Source organism: Cyrtonyx montezumae, unplaced genomic scaffold (genome assembly GCF_038088225.1).
Source record: "Cyrtonyx montezumae isolate F1298 unplaced genomic scaffold, pur_monq_1.0 scaffold_21, whole genome shotgun sequence".
Classification (NCBI taxonomy): domain Eukaryota; kingdom Metazoa; phylum Chordata; class Aves; order Galliformes; family Odontophoridae; genus Cyrtonyx; species Cyrtonyx montezumae.
In genome coordinates this window covers 1,276,122-1,293,435 of record NW_027071948.1, presented here as the reverse complement: position 1 = coordinate 1,293,435, position 17,314 = coordinate 1,276,122, and the positions used below count along the sequence as shown (strand labels likewise).

Sequence of the window (17,314 nt, the reverse complement as noted above, 5' to 3'; positions counted from 1 at the left end):
TTAATGTATGCTGCAGCCTGATGCCTCTCGTTTGAGTCTAGTTTTCAGCTTCTTCAGTTCAGGATTATTTCGGTCAATTTTAAGGCCATAATCTGTGATTTTCCAGGCCTCTTCATAATGCTGCATTTCAAAATTGCTTTTTGCAATCTTATGAAAAGTTTTCACTAAATTTTCACTACCAGAGCCATTCGTGATGCTGCACAATGCCGTGGGTTCATCCAATTGCAGTGCTTCGATATACTGTTTGACTGCTGCTTCTTCCTCTGCCACTGACAACAGCAGGCATCCCTTTGAGCAGTGGTCCTGAACTCGTGTTCTCAGGCTGTTGCAGCCATGCTTCTCAATCACTTTCTCCATATCTTTTAAAGCTTTGTCATATTTTTCCAGGTGCATAAAGCAAGCAGCCCTCTGTCGGAGGTATCTTGGGTTATCTTTGCTTGTCAAGATAGCCAAGGTAAAGTAACCAAGAGCCTTCTTATAGTGATGTCCTTTAATCAGGACATTTCCTTCTTGGGCTGCTACCTATGGACATAAAGTTAGTTAGTAGTAGAAGGGCAGTGGGATAGTAAATTAACTAGTCCAGCCTGGCTGCAGACACATACAGTAACATAAGAAATGTTTTTCAACATTTTCAGTGGTTGAAATTGCATCTAGTTGGGGAATGTATAATTGGCATGTTTTCTCTGAGTGCAGACAAAAGCCCTGAATCAATGGGCACTTGCTGTTATCTCAAGGGTTACTGAACCGATCCCTTTGTTTCTGCATGGTCTGCTAAAACTTGCTCAGAACATTTCTTCTGAAGTTGTTTACATCCTTAAAACATGATATGTGAACTGGAAACAGACTGGAACAAACTAAAACCAGACAGCTTTGTCTCCGTGAAGGCATACTTCCACCATCTTCCCTTACAGGTGTCTGCAGGGAAGTGGTGTGGTGTTCTGGTCAACAGTGTTAGCCCCACAAACACTTGCATGCACTAATAGTGAGCATTGGTCTCTTCTGATAAGTGTCCCAAAGCTACAGGGAACAAATCAACTGGTGGCTTTGCTGATCACCATTAGTGAACTATCCGCCCTTATCTGAAGGGAAAAACAACATGAAAATAGAGAAGGCTGAGAGCCACATTATTTTTAGTCTTATAAAGGTCAATAAAGAAAACTCCATTAGACCTATTTGCCTCAAATGGATGTCTCATTATCTCTCTTTATTGGTAATAAACAAAGCTTTTAACATGCTGCAGCAGAGTGAGTATTTAAGTCATAAACAAGACTGCCACCAGCAGCTTAGGCCTTATAGAAGGCTGAGCCAAACAAGCTGAGACACAAGGCACAGGAGAAATGTCTGCATCAGCCCCATTCCATGGGATGTCACACGTTCGGGATGCTTGTGGCTACTGGAAATTCAGTTAGCTCAGCCACTGTCTCAGCATCTATGCTTGAGACAGCCTAAAAGCCACACATGACACATGGCAGTCCTTCCAGTCTGCATGCCTTGTCTGTGTATGGCTGCAGTGCTGTATAATGCAAGTCAGGAAACCAAGTTCTGGCTGAAATAGATCAGTACTGCAGATCAAATCTGAGAGCCACATCTGAGACCACTGACAGGAGATCATTCAACCATTCCTAGCAGTTTAGGAAGAACTCTGTTTTGCTACAAAATGATATAAAATCCTTTACAAATTTCTATTTATTAGAGCCTCTCAGCTTTCACATGTAGAAACAGAGGTAGGTCTTCTCTTCAGTTAGTGTAAATCATTGGTTTTAACAGTTCTGGCCATAAATTTTAAGACAGACTGTCTATGCATACACATCTAAAAAGCAGCAAATTTACTTTGTCTTTTCAGGTGTTTTTAAGTCAGCTAGTCAACACAAGAGTTTCGTTAGGGCTGGGATTTGAACAAGGACTGAGTGGGAATTGCATCTGCATGTTCTGTAACAAGACAATGCTTTTTTTCCTAGAAACTCTGAAGTTCTGGATCACATTATTCCAAAGAGCTCTGCACAGTTCCTCAATACCACGTGCTGTGGGCAGACCTTACAGGTTTTGAGATCACTTCTGTAGGAGTGAGTTCTGGACATCCCTGGGCAAGGAGCTGGAAATCAGCCATACATGTAACTTCTGACATAGGAAACCAAAGGGCTGAAGCTGCACTAGCAGCAAGAAACTCCCTTCCTCTGACCTTTTGCAGTTCAACAAACCTTTCAGATTCCTATTCCCATGTGGCTTTCCCAGTTGTTTACAGATTCCTTAGCATGAGATCCCTTGCACTATAAATAATGGAAGAATGTTATTACTTTGTTTTTCATGAAAAAAAAAAAAAGAGCACATCAAGAAGCTTTCCTTGCTCCACCTTTTCCTGTGCAGCTCATGTAGAGTTATTTCTAGCTTTCCAGACCTGTCTCCAGGATAATGATGATTTATTTCTGGAATACCTTTAATCCCCAAACACTGCTCTGCTAGAGACACACTCTGGGACACTGAAGTGGAGTTCAGGGGGTTACCCAATCTCAATCTCCTCATTGGTGAAGTGGAGGTATCAGAAAGAACACCCTCCCCCTGCAGTGTAGTTAGGAGCCATTGCACAGGGAGACCAACATTGTTTTCTTTACACAAATTCTCTCTACAAACATTTCTTGCTTTTCCAAGACCTTCCTTTCAAGCACAAACTGAAATAACACCGTGGGCAGAAGAAAGTACTGTCGGAAAGATCCTTTGAGATACCATGCAGGCAAAGTAACCAGATCCTTCCCAAGCAAAGTACATATTTATCCACTTGTGAAATACATATAAGAAAACCCCAACCATTACTGGGTTGATCAGCAATAACAGTAATCATTCTCAGTTAATCTTCGCAGATTATAGAACAGAGAAAGACCCCGGGTTCCTTCAGTCCAAACGTTTACTTGATTTGCACAAGAAGTCTGAGATTATACATTAAATATATATATTTATATATCTTATTTGACTTCCACCACAGGTAGTTGAGTTCCAGTCTTGAAATCAATCCAGCCACCTCCATTCTCTAAAGTGGCAGAGAAATCTTTCATGATAAATAAGCACCAGTAAGGGGTTTTGTTCCAGCCTTTGTTCCACAGCTGAAAGAAAGAGGCAGAAATAAAGTGCCTCTCCCCCTTTTAAAGGATTCACTAACCTGTGCCATCAGTTCAGACTACAAAAATTCATTTTTTCAGATTGATAGCATGATGATCCCTCCTGTGCTGTCTCAGAAGGCAGCATGGATGGACTCGGCTGTGAGACCTCTATACAGAAGGAGTGATGTGGCAGCAAGGGAAATTTAGATGCAAAACTTATCTTCATTTATAGATTCCTCCTTAGGGCCTTCATAGACACATTCCTGATTGTACCTTCATCAACTTTATGTAGTGAAAGATTGTAAATTGTCTCTGAAGTCTCCAAACTCTTCCCCAGAAGACTGAACTTTCTACATTATTCAAGAGAGAGGGGCTCTTTTTTCCATAATGGAGTATATCTAGGGACTGGTAAATTAATACTTGTTTACTTATATCCTCCTGCTGTTTTGCTAAAATACATACAAAGCACTCCTCTCTAGATGCATTTAGTATATCAGCATGTTGTTTGTTTTATAACCTGGGAGAAAACATAACAATATAGCTTCTCACCAGGGCACACTCAATCTACAAATTGAATAAAAGGAAACAAACTGATTCTCAGAACACAGAGTTTCTGGGTAATCAGAATTGCAGATGCATGAGTGAATGTTAAAGCTCCTCACCATCAATCTGACCTTGTCCTGTCTTGTTATTGGAGTCACTTTCTCAGAGCTGAATGCAATTTGGGAGAGAAACTCAAAAAACAGTGAAAAATACATACTCAGGGGGACTAGAACAATTTGTTATTGTTATGTTAAACAGTTGTAGCTAAGAAAACCAATAGCAAATCTCTCCAACCTGAAAGACTAGTCACTTTACAGAAATGTGAGTATATTTAAGATTCTAAAGATTACATAAAAGAATAAAAAGGTTTGAAGCATTATATGAGATTGAATCAGAACCTTTAGTTTCATTTTAGAAAGAAAATGAACAAAACATGAACTCCCTTCTCCCAGAAGTCATTTCTGAGCACCATATAACTCACTCAGAGTATAATATTAACAGTGATCTTGTTAAATCTCCAGCTCCTCCTTACATCTCCTGCATTTTAACAGTGGGAATAAACAGGTTGCATGCTAGAGAGACCAACAATAAATTCCCCCTCACAGTACGAAGTGGTAGTGATGAATTATTAGAGTCTGAAGCAGAGAACGAAGTTGAATCCAAACTTTCTAATCTCAGATTGCCTGGAGTGAAGGATGGAGGAAGAACCCACTTTATTTCTCATTTTCCTGATTAATGGTCTTTCTACATACTTATGTTCAAGACAACACGAGGAACATTTCTGCAGCCTGATTTTACTTCCCATTTATTTTCCCCCGAATCTACAGATGTGGCATCAAAAAAGGATTGTACCTGAGAGAGATGCTGCTGTTGCTTAGCATCTACAAAGTTCAGGAGAAACTCCAGCTCCCTTTCATCTTTCTTAGCTAGGATGCTGAATGAGTGAGCTGCCACTGGCACGTTCCTCTTCTTCAGCTGCAACACAGCCAGTCTTGCACTAGCAAGCTCATCAGTGAGGGAGTGACCAAATGCCTTCTGAAGGTGAACAAGGGCCTCTTCATACCTTCCTGTTGGTGAACACCAGTACAAGCTATGTAACCCACTCCATGTGGAGAAAGAGACATCAGTAAAACTTACTAGAGCGGACAGTCCACAGTTCACACCCAAGAGCATTAATTACTGCTCATCCCCCCCAAATGTTTTGCAAGCTTCTCTTGAAAACAACTATATGACACTGTCTTCTGTTGCTACATAACTTTCGCTTTTTATGAATTTACTAATTCGTTCACTTATTATGATTAGCTGTGTAGAAGAATTGGTACTTACCATTGGCAATCAAAACATCCGTATAGAAGGTGTGATACTGTGCTTTGCTGCACACTTTTATCAGTGCTCCTGCAATCACAAGAAGGTCCCTGAGGGTTCTTTCTTCCTTTGAAAAGTTTCCGGTAGCAACAAGCTCAGTCAGCATGGTCCTGCCGTGCTGAAGGAGCCACTGAGAGATCAGCTCTTGGGCTTCATGCTTTAAAGACAGGATTGCTGGGATTACCATTCCTGCCTCTGCCTTCAGGGCCAGGATCAAATCTTGCACTGCCTCCTATGTAGAAATGAGACCAAAAGTGGAGTGGTAATGATACCTACATATTGATAAATATTTTCCTAATACTTCCAGTCTCAGCTGTCCCACAGGTCAGCTGCACACCTTTGAAAACTCTTTCTTATTCCTGTACTGTGGCATTTCTACTTGCAAAGCTGGTGTAAGAACACAAAGATTTGAATGACTGATTCAAAGGCATGCATTAGAATTCCAGCCAGGAGAGATTCTTCCAGTCATCCAGACTTCAACAGGAGCTTCCTCTCAACAGCTAGGAAAAGGAGAAAGAAACTGAATACAGAGTAAGGAGTTTGTTCTTCTCCTAGGCTGGATTTAATCCTAACTCTCTCAATTCATTAGAAAAATATTTCCTGAAGAGTTAAAATTGACTGAACAAAACTATTAAGGGTAATTCTTACGGTCTTTTTATTTTTTCCTTCCCCAAAACTGAAATGGCATCTAATCAGAACTGTCAGAATCAGTCTATAAACCACAGAAACCAACACCTTCCTTTTTGAATCAACATCTAAGCACACAAAATGACCAGTAAACCCTGTTGACTACTGTAAATTAATTTCTGCTACCTCAAAAAGCAAACTGGTAGTCAAACAGTATTATCATTGTACCAGGACAAAAGACTTAAGATAACTATATTATACTTAATGGACAATTAATAATGATAAATTATCTATCAAAACTTTATCAACAATTCAAAAAGAGTATTGACTTTTTAAATACCCTAAAAAGGTGAAAACAGAGATTGGATAAGGGAGGACACATTTCTCTCCCTCCACGTTGTGGGGTAAATAACTCCCAAGGATGGTACTTCACAGCAAAACAGTATAGATGATAGTATATTTTGAGTAGTTCTATATAGATGGGATACAAATAATACAAAAGAGAAAACAGCCCACCTTCAAGATATCAAGACTCACAGGGGACTCCACATGGGAGGGATCTCCAAGAAGAGATCCTTCCCTGGTGGTGGTCAGCCCTTAAATGGGGTTTGGGAGAGGTGGAGCCAGGCTCCACCCCTTCCACTCACACAGGTATATCACCTCCACCTGTGGCCCCATGGCTGACTTGGTGCTCATCCCAGGTGATCAATCAGTGGTTCAGGCCGTGATTCAGCAGTCCCCATACACACACCCCTCTGTCCTTAGGTGAATACACATTCAGAAATAGTACAGGTTGCAAAAGTTCTAAGAACAGAAGTTAATTGTTCCAGTGCAGCAATGAGAATCAGATCTGGCATCTCTGTACCCTTCAGACCTTACATCTAGTTGTGGTTGGGGAATGAAGATTGATTATTGTGCTGAAGTCCAGACAGCAGCTGTTCGTGCAGTCAGACATTTCAAAGCAGCAATGAAAATTCATCGTTTTACACAGTAACAAGACTGCCTCAGACTCTGCTTGAAGCTCGTGCTGCTGTTCCAGCACTGAGCAGTGTAAATGTATTGTTTTAGACCATTTTACACAGAGATGAGTTTTGCCCATTGGTTTGCATTTGTCTGTGATAAACCTTTCTTGGTCACAAACTGTCTCACACTTTACAGAACAGCTTCCAACCTAAAACTTGGAGTGAGTAGTTCAAAGCAGTCATAGCAGCTTGAGATGCTGCCTTCCATCTAACACAACACTGTGACACAAAAGTGTGAGCTCAAATACAGGGGAGAGTTTGCAGCATTGCAGATCAGCGTATTGTAGTGATGGTGAATAAGATGCATGACTGGGGCTTAGTCTCCCTCTCTAGATTTTGGAAAGCAACTCAGTGATGTCAAATGGTCTATTTACACAAACAGCCCAACCCAGAGCCATTACTGAGCAAATTCTTTGAGAAACACTTGCTTTCAGTGAGTCCATGGCAAAGCCTGGGTATCTTACATTAGTTTTACACAACCAGAAAATTCACCAGCAAATTAATAGTGATACCTTCTGCTGCTTCAAAGCAAGGTAAATTAATCCTCGCCCACTGAGAGCATGCACGTTGCCAGGGTCCTCCTTTAAGACAGCATTAAAATCAAAAATAGCAGTTTTCTTCTGACCGAGGTGTCCGTAACACTGAGCCCTGATGAGGAGGCAATCTTCAGCATAGCCACCTGGAAGAGAGAAATGCAGTCACACTTACTTGAAAGATCTCAAGCCTACTGACCTAAAATAGGGTGTAATAAAATCCCACTGTGTGCCGATGACTAAGCCTCACTAACGGGCTGCAAACTGGCTAAGTGAAAGTGATGTGGTAGATGTACATATTGTGGAAGGTACACGTTGTTTTGGCTAAGACAGCAATCCAGATGAGACTGTCTAATTGACTGCCACACTTAATATGCACTGGAATTTGTGATAATAAAATTAGTTTTCTCTGCTTTAAAATACATGCTGCCCAAATAAAATATATAGCCAACAATGAAAAGTATGGTCCATTCATACTGGACGAAGAACATAAATCCTTCCCCCATCCATACACCCCTTGCTCTCAAGGCAATTCTGATAAAGATCTCAATTTGCCTGGAGTTGCAATCAATAACTGTGTCATCCCAATTCTGGATGATAAATTATCAGTGCCTCCATAAATATTTTTTCACTGGGCAAATGCAGCATCTTGCACAGCTGCCTGCAGAGACGAGCCAGCAGACAGGCCCTAGCAATTATTTTACAGGAATGAGGCTTTTTCTCTCTCCTGATATGCTCCAAAACTTTTGTACCAGAAGTTATTATCAGTCTGGAGCCCTATCAGTTGGATCCCAGAAAGACAATGTCTATTTCTTAACAAGCATCTGTTCTAGCAGGTGGGGGGTTGATAAGCTGGAATGTATGGGCTGTGAAATGGAACCATATCAAAGCAATTAACAGTTTTCTTTTCCATTTTCATACACCACTCTCTCTTCTTCTCAGTGCTATTGTCATAACATTTTCTCTGGGTGAAAGGCAGATTTCCATACAAATATGGCTTTGCTTGGAATGTGCCAGAAGCATTTCCATGTTAGCCTAATGTCTCTCTTGAGGAAAAGCTGGGATAATGGTCCATGTAAGTGGGTGCATTTGCTCTTTTGCATTGGAACCACACAATCATCAGTACCTTGGAACTGGAAAGCAGGTTATTTGCTTCAGTGATTATATTTACATGATGTTCATTATGAGGAATGGGAAATCCCAAGTAAATGTCATTGGTAGGAAGGTTTGTAGAGTATTAGCTGATGTAACAAAGGCTAAACCACGACCCTTCGTCCTCAAAACTATTAGCTGAAAACAGCCAAAGCTGAACCTTTCTCAGTAGCCTTTTCAAACTGCTTACTTGCAATTTTTGAGGAAAAGTGTGTTTTTAGACAACAGGATCCAAAAGCCCTGGTTTCTCTCAACATCACCAGCTTTGTGGCTCACTTCAGTTACCACCGTGCAGTCACACACTGAAAATCAATCACCCGCTGACCTGATTTCCCATAGAGGTAAATCTCCTATCCATATCTTTATAATCTTACCTGAAGCAATGATGGCAATAGAAAGATAGGCAATGGCCTCTTTTATGTCTGCATCTTCCCGTTTGTTCTTCAGGATGGTCAGTGCCCTGGAACGGCAGTGAGTTTGCATCAGCTTCCTGTCTTCATCTTTGAAAATGTCCATGATGGGCAGGAGGCAGGAGGTATCCCCAATTTTGATCACTTTCTTTAGCAGCTTAACAATGGGAGAGAAAAAGATAGGAGAGATTGGCATGGAAAGATAAATGGAGAACTGCTAAAGCTGGAAATATTACTGTCTAGTGAGATAAGCATGTTCTTTCCCTGTGCTTCTCATGTTTTAGTGGGGTGCCAGCCACGGTCCAGCCAAAGACCATGAGTCTCTCCTGCCTAACTCCTCAGCTGGCCCTTGTGTAAAAGCACGTTGGGAAAAAAAAAAGTCTCTCTTTTCCTATCACCTCTGTAGCTGTGGCAGTCATTTCAGTGGATAGAGTAATCTTGCTTTGCTTACTTTGAGCAGAATCAGCTCTTTTAGACTGCCCTTAACTTGTTATAAATACAGGACGACTGCTCCTGGAAAAGAATCCTGCCTGACATGTGCTATCTTTGCCTCCATTCACTTGAGTGAAATCACCGAGCAGTTTTTACTACATTTCTTAACCAACAGAATCAAAAGATGTTTCCTGCAGGAAAGCAAGTGTGCTTAGCGGGTACTCAGCACTGAAATCTGAGCCAGAGAAGCCAGAAAGACAGGAACAATTATCTTGATGCACCAGACAGTCTGTCAAGCAAGGGGAACAGAAACATCTTTGGTGACACATTCCATCTGGAAGTTGCAGCAGAAAGCTGCAGGCAGGAATCCAGCTTCCAAGGGCTACTTACTGCCTCTAGTAAAGTCATGTCATTCATTGATAGTTCTTTCAAAGGCAGCAAATTATATTTTGTTTAGGGTATTCTGCCACAGGAAATTGTGACAACAAAACCCGAGGATACTGTGGCTGAAAGTTTACATGCGATTTTTAAAAATGCAATAGTTCCCTCTGATGGTGGGACCTGGTAATTCAACTTAGTAATCCTTGACAGGGGAATCAACACGTGGAAACCTTCCATGGTTTCAAGCAAAAGTTGTTAGCCCCATTCACCACACCATCACCGAGCAGTTCCTCGTTCTCTCTGCTAGTCAGGTGCTCCCTACCTGATTGCCATCATACATGAAACCTTTCTTTAATTGCAGGAGTGCGAGTCGTGCCAGGATGGGAGATCTTTGTGGATTTCTGGAGAGTGCTAGCGAGAGCATCTTGTGAGCTTCTTCTACCCAGCCCATCTGGTACAGAGCGTCGGCACAAAGGATCCGTGATGCTTCATCAGAAGGATCCAGTTCCATCAAGAGAGAAGCCAGCTGGTACACACCAAGGGCATCCCTGAAGGAAAAAGGAAAGAAGAAAGAAATAAAAGAAAGAAAGGAAAAAGACAACTTTCAGGTAAAACGCTGATGACAGTAACAAAACTCCATCTCATCTGGAAGCTAAGATACAATCCAGAATCAAAGGGATGACACATTTTACCAATCTAGCTCCACAGAAATCTCTGCCATTTAATTCTAAAGTCATTATCCTTCTTTATGAAAACATGTTCCTAAGCAGCTGTGGATCTAAAGAAAGGTTAACAACATGTGATTCATACCTGTGGTTGCAGCTGATACCACAATGGGAGAAGAAAATGTAGAGTGATAGTAGGGGAAAAAAAAAAAAGGTGTTTCCAATGGAGAACCACGTGCTAAAATTTGCATGGACTCAAAAGAACTGTGTTAATGGGATCCAGAAGCAGTGAGCTGTGTCTAAGAGGGCTTGTGTTTATGTCCTGGTCTACCAAGTGCAACTCTGAGTGAGTTAGCACGTTCTTCTGTGTTTCAGTTACAGCCCTGTGTCCTGGCTGTGAAGTGTGTAACTTTCTTTTTTCTTTTTTTGAGAAAATCGAAGACTTTTCCTGGGGTGTTTTTAGGAAAAAAAAAAAAAAAAGGAAAAACTTTAAAAATTAATCTCTGAAACTTTAAGGAGTGGCACCTCAGTTCTGCCTTGGAAGGACTATTTCTAGGGGCTTGGCTCTTGATGGCTCACCGAATTCTCCAGTTCAGAGCTGAGACAGAAAGCAGCCAGCTAGCACTCAAAGAAATCTTTGATTATGGGTGCACCAGGTCCTTTAGAGGAGAAATCTCTGTCACTCCTAGCAGAGGCCAGACTAACTTTCATAAAAAGATGGAGCAGAATTGGCTTCATGGATCTTACCACATTACAACATACCAGCAGAAAAGCCATATTGCTGATATAGCTGCACCTATTAAGTTTTAGGAACACTTAAAAAGGGTCTACATCCTATTCTCAGTTATCTGAAGCAAATACACTCCCTGCTACCCAAGCTCAGCTGTGTTTGTTTTTCTGTCCACAGGCTGAACTGCATCCTGGGTACCTCTTCTTCTGGAGCATCTTCTGTCCCTCTTCCTGCAGAACCTTCAGCAGCAGTCCTCTCTGGTTCCACGGCACATAGGCCTTGATGGTGAAGATGGTTTCCTCTAGTTTTAACTGGCAAGCTGTGATATAATCCAGGGCTGTCAAGTAATGGCTGCCACCAGAAACCCGGATAAGCCCACGGCCACACAAGGCTTTAATACAGCTGTTAGGATGTGGGGAATCATGCTCAATGACCTTCTGAAAGTCCTGCAGGGCTTGCTGATGATCATGAGTATGGAGGGCGCAGAACCCTCGCAGTGCTAGGAGAGTATTGTAGTAAGTTTTCTGCTCTGCTGCCAGGAGCTGGTCACAGATTTCCAAGGCAGCTCTGATGTGTCCATGCAGGAGATGGCAGTCTGCCAGCCGGACGCTGAGCTCACGTTTGGATCCCGGGGAGATATGCAGGAGGAAAAGGACTGTTTGGATTACAGAAGGGAGCAGTTCAGTACAACGATTGCTTCTGAGTTCTGTCCGAGCACGCACAGCCTCCCTGTATGCTGCAAACTTCACTTCCAGGACAGTTCTAGCCTGTTCTTCTATCTTCTCGGTGTCAGGTGGTGAGAAAAGCTCTTCAAAGTGCTTCATTGCCTGGACAGGGGTTGCTGCAAAGGCTTCTGCTAAATCCTGCATCATTTCCTGCATCCGACCACCCAAGAAGAAATACGCAGCAGCCCGTTCCAAGAGCAGACCCAGCATTTTCTCATCTCTGAGACTGTTATCTGCTGACAAACCCTTAAGGGCCTTGCTACAAACTGCCACACACTCCTCAAATTTGCTTTTCTTGAAGAGGTAAGCTGCCTGCGCTCTGCAGACCCAGACATCACGCGGTGCCACTGCAGACAAGAAGGCATAGCAGTTGCCCAGCCAGTGGTCCAAGGAACTGCCATCTGGGCTCTCTTTCTGACACGTTGAGAGAAAATTAGAGAAGGCCTGGATGATCTGTGGCAGGTGTTCTTTTTGCCTAGTACACACGTAGGCCACTGCCTCAGCCTGATGCCTCACAAACACTCGGATATAGTCCGCAACTCCTGTCCTAATCTGTGTCCCCGACAGCACACACGCCAGCGCCCTCAGCAGCAGCAGTTCTACTGAATACTTTGGGTGAGCCTTGAGCAGAACATTGCATTTGCTCACCACCTCCTCCGAGCGTCCCCGCCTCAGCAGGGCCTCCAGGTTATATATTGAGGACAGCACGCTGTCAGGACTTAGGGTGGAGAGAAAGACAGCAGCTATTTCCACTCTGAGCGACGCAATGGCTACGTTCTCGCTCTGGATCTCCGGAATCTGGCTCTTACCCCTACACCACATCTCCAAGGTGGCTATGACTTTCTCCCACAGCCCTTTCTCCAACGAGTTCACTTTCTGCAGGGCTGTGGGGGCACTGCAGCTGAAGGCGGCCACGTAGAACGCTGTGGCTGTGGGCAGCTCCTGCTGGGCGAGGTGATGGTCCCCTTCTCTGCACAGCAGCGCAGCGAGCCCCTGAGGCGACATGGTCAGCACCCGTATCTTCACCAGGGAGCCTCACACGAGCACCTACAGCAGCCTGTGAAACAAAATGGAGGGGCTGCTGAGCACGATTCCTCAGCGCTTAGGACACGCAGCTTCCCAACTGACAGACACAGAGGCCTGTGTCAAGCTGGGTGCTGTCTTAATGGGGAGCAAAGCCACGACAAGAAACGACGCAGCGGAGGTGAACAGTCCGCACCCACACGTGGATGAGCAGCAAGAGCCGCACCCGCTGCTCCAGATTCTGCGCCACGAGCGAGCGGGAAGGATGAGGCCGAGAGCCGGGCAGGGCTCCTCGCGGGGCCCCGGGGGTCTCCCCCACCCTCCGAGCCCCTCAGGTACCTTCAGCAGCGTCCGGCGGAGCGGCACGGCGCGTCCGAGGCGATTAGGGCGGCGGGGCGGGCCGGGCTGGGCGCGCGTTGCCGGGAGACCGCAACGCGGCGGCATTGGGGCGGGACGGAGCGGGCAGCGCGGGAACGGAGCGGCCGCGATCTTTGACGTGGGGGGGGGGGGGGGAAATCCCTTTATGATTAATGGAGATTTTGTGACGTTTTATTAAGAGTTTGAGCGTTTCTTTGATTTGATTACTTTCACTTTAATTACCCTAATTAGCTAGCACGATGTCATTTAGCATTGCTGTCACATCGGGCCACGAGAAAGACTCGAGGGCATAACAAGGAACGGTTCTGAAATAGTAAAGCTGGTTGAAAGGAGCGGAGCTGATGGGGCTCAGAGCTGGGAGCTGCGGGGGGACCGAGCTGAGCGGGTCGGGGCTGCCCTGAAACCCCTGGGTACAGATGGCACAGCAGCAGTGTGCTCACGGGCAGGCAGTGTGCTGCATGCTCTGTGGGGCACATATGGCAAGCTCTGTTTCTAGGGTCGTTAAAAAAAAAAGCCAGAGAAGAAGGAAAAAAAGCATGGATGTGTTTATCTAAACATTCATTAAATATTAAGATTGCTACGCAGTCATTAAATATTAAGTACAATACAATAGCTCCTCATGATGTCTCTGACTAGCAATTAATTTTTAAAGGGAGCTGAGTGGGAAGGGATTAACGGCACCACAAGTGGCTTTGTGAAGCAGGAGATGCGCTGACACATTGCAGGAACTCTTTTCAAGGGGAGCTGGCTGAGAAATCTTCTTGTAAGGGTTCTCAGTGCCCGCAGTGCGTGTAATGGGTCTTCCCCCGAGGGCTTTTAAATCAGTCAGCTGGGACTGCAGGTGGGAAACCAGAAATACACAAGATGCAGCTTAGAAAATGAACGGTCTCTGTTAGGAGGAGTGTGATGGGGAGGAGCATTGACAACTTAAACGAGAGGGGAAAAAATGTGTTTGTTCTTCTTGAGTAACATTCTTGAATAGCACTCTTTTCTCTCTTAGTATGTTGATTGGGGAGCAGGCACCAAATTCTGCTCTCATTTAGCCTGGTGCAAAGAAGCATCGGGTAGGGAGTGAAGATGACTTGTACTAAATTATACAGGCTGGGCAACTGAATGCCCACAGCACTGAAGTCAAGAAGCCCTCTGCTGATGTACTAAGCCGTTAAGCCACCCGATGAAATTTCATCCCCATACATATTTAGTTCCACACCCACAGTCTGCCAGGAGCATTAGTCTGCTGGTAACTGTTGTCAAACAAAGTTAGGATATTCTCTCGTGGAGGAAATCTGCACTCCTGGCATTGTATCCCCATGACAGCAGCTGCTGCTGTTCCTTTGTCTTAGAGGTCTCTGTTGGGAATCTGCTGTTCTAAACTTTGTTATTGACAGATGTGCTTCCTAACATTGTCTGGTAGAAAATGTACCCCAAACCTTCCCTTTCAGGATGTTCAAGTTCTCAGTCAGTCTGCTGTAGATTGCTTTTGGTGCTATATAGTCTGCCACTAGGTCAAACCTTTTGGAGTCCTGGATAATCACAGAAATATAACACATCCTGGGAAAACTATGGGATTAAATCAGTGGTTGTAAAGAACTTTTACAAACATGAGAGTAAAGTGGTGTGGGTTGCAGAAGAGGTTTTAGTCTTTACGGTCCTTACTTACTCTGGGCCTCAATGGATTTTGTAAAATGCAGTGCTTTACTCAGGCTTCTCAGTAAGGCCGTGAAGAAGTGACAGTCTTAAATCTTCACTTGACTTTGCAGTGTGTAAATAAATATGTTTTAATACCACAAGCATTGTGAAGCTTTCTGTGCCTGCATACCTTTATGCACTCAGAAAGCCAGCCTGATATCCTTCTGCACTGGGCTATTTTCATGTTTCCCCCAACAAGAACGACACTGCAGAGGGCTGCAGGGCTCCCTGATGAAGAGCAGGATTAAGCTGCACTTGAACAAGGTTATAAGAAAAGAGTTGTCACTCCATTAGTGAAAGAAACACTCCTTTTGTGTGTATCCTAGAGATTAAAGCAGTAACAGCACAAAACCCCCAAAGGTCACCACACACATGCTTTGCTCTTGGTTATCTTCCGTAATTTAACTGTGGGATGCAGCAGCGCCGTTGCATAAATTAATTAATTCTCCAACTCCTTGCTGTGGTAATAAGACAGATCTGTTTACTCTGGAGACAGATAGATGTGCTTGAAATTGAATGAAGGCCCTCAAAGGGAATGAAGTGTTCCAAGGAGTATTAATAGCTTGGAAGTAACGGTGTTTCTTGTCTGCTGAATCCGTGTGTGTTTCTTGCACACCTGGGAGCAAGGCTTCTGTTTTCCTCATCTGCACTGCTATGGGTGCGATGTACATCCCCCTGGGCAGTAATTGCCTTTAATAAGCTTGTGTTCAATTGAAGAGCAGCTGTCTTAGCTGAAGAGGACAAACCAAACTTTGCATTGTCTGTCATTTGAGAAGGAGGAACTCCATTCAGGCACGGCCACATGCTGCCTGCAGGTTCACTCCCAGAGTGTGCACACAGAGGGTACCCCGTAACGAAGAACTGTGTTCCCCTGAGGCTGATGAGTCAACCCTCTGATGCCACGTCCTCTGGTACAGAGGTTCAAATCTTGGAAATTTCTACCTGACATTTCAAGTGCTGAGCTGTTTCAGCTGTTTCCATAGCTGAACTTTTCAAGAACAAGATTTTCTAGATGGAGACTGCTGAAATCTATGCCAGTAGCACCACTTATAGTTGGGAAGCAAAACTAGCATCTAAATAGCAAAATATTTTGGCATGCTGTGTTTTCTGTCTCTTCTGACCTAGCTGTTAGCCAGCCTGGCTGGGCCTGACATCTCAAGTTGCTTAGCACCTTTGTACAGTGAGGAAGCCATGGGACAAGCTGGGGCACACCTGAACTCAGTTCTGAATGCGTCACACAAATGTCTGGTGCAGGATAGCCATCACCAGGCTTTGTTTGTGTGGTGTGTGGTTTGCTCTCTTTGTTTGGGATGTAAGCTTCTCAGCCTGGGGATAGTGCTGGCACAATGATGGGCTGCATCTCTGCAGGGAGCTCCCAGCACCGACAGAATGTGAGGAATGCAAACAGTGAGATATAAAATAAAGGAGGCTGTTGCAGCATCGGGGTAGATGTCCTGCCAACTGGAATTACACAGACAGTGGTAACCAGCCTGCTTTTTATCCTCTGTTAGTATTGAAACCAATTGCTTTTGTTTCCTCTTGTTCCTTCCCTCCTTGACAAGCAAACGGGATACGAACACATTGTTAAGGGATAAGTTATTTGGCTGCACTAGGTTTCTAAATCATATTGGTTTGAACTAAGTTCATCAAGCAGGCATGGAAGCATTAATCACCCAGAAAAATAACACACAGTGAAATGACTTTTCAAAATGTCGTTGGTATAATTATCATCTTGGCCATTACATTAAATGCCACCATTTATAACTGTTACGTTTAAGTATGCAAACAGTAATTAACTTGGTAATGAAATGAGGACCCGTGTGCCTCTCTTCCCTCAGCTAATTTGCATGTTAATTATCATTAGCAACCAGGGAAACAAGCTATAAACAACTTAATTAGCAGCTTAATCATTTTTACAAGAAAACTCGCTGCACTTTGATACACGAGCAGAGTTAGATGAATGGAGGAGGGCAGGCGTGCTGCTGCAGCTTGCGGGCACGCAGTGCAGGGTGCACACTGCCCTGCTGCACTGCAGCTTTGGCCTTCTCTCTGCCCTGCCTGGTTTGCACGGTGGTTTAGAGCTGGCGTTGGGCACTCTGTGTGGCAGCAGCCCTGGGCGGTGTGAAGTTTGTGTTGCTGTGCATGCACTGAAATCCTCAGTGGGTAAATACCCAGATGGGGCTCTCTCTGTTGCTTATACAGTGGTTAAAATGTCAGCGTGCGAATTAGTCCCCATTAGTCCGCCGAGAGCACTTCTCATCTGGTCAAGAATCAATCATTTGGTGAAAGGCAATAGAAACTTTGTCATAACATGAGGAGACATCGTCAAAGGACGATGTTGGATGTCTGTCATCAGAGATTTGGGGAATGGGTCCGAGCGTGCTGCAGGAGGGTGGGGCAGAGCTGAGGCCTGAAGGCAGTCAGCTTCTGAGATGCGATTCCTTCCTTCCTACCTTCCTTCCTTCCCCGGGAGCCAAGGCATCCTCACTGTTGAAGAAATATCTGCTTGTATGAAATTAAACGCGAAGGGTATTAGAGCCGTGGTGC

At 44.1% G+C, this 17,314-nt stretch overlaps 1 protein-coding gene across 1 annotated transcript; it reads right to left on the bottom strand.

Moving 5' to 3' along the window:
- TTC34 (tetratricopeptide repeat domain 34) lies at positions 1 to 12,682 on the bottom strand. Its single transcript, XM_065737910.1, has 8 exons — positions 12,348 to 12,682; positions 11,151 to 11,936; positions 9,880 to 10,105; positions 8,709 to 8,901; positions 7,162 to 7,328; positions 4,962 to 5,232; positions 4,488 to 4,702; positions 1 to 522 (listed from the first exon to the last, which is right to left on the bottom strand). Exons 1-8 carry the CDS (start codon positions 12,680 to 12,682, stop codon positions 1 to 3), a joined length of 2,715 nt encoding a protein of 904 aa, XP_065593982.1.
- Positions 12,683 to 17,314: the final 4,632 nt, after the last annotated feature.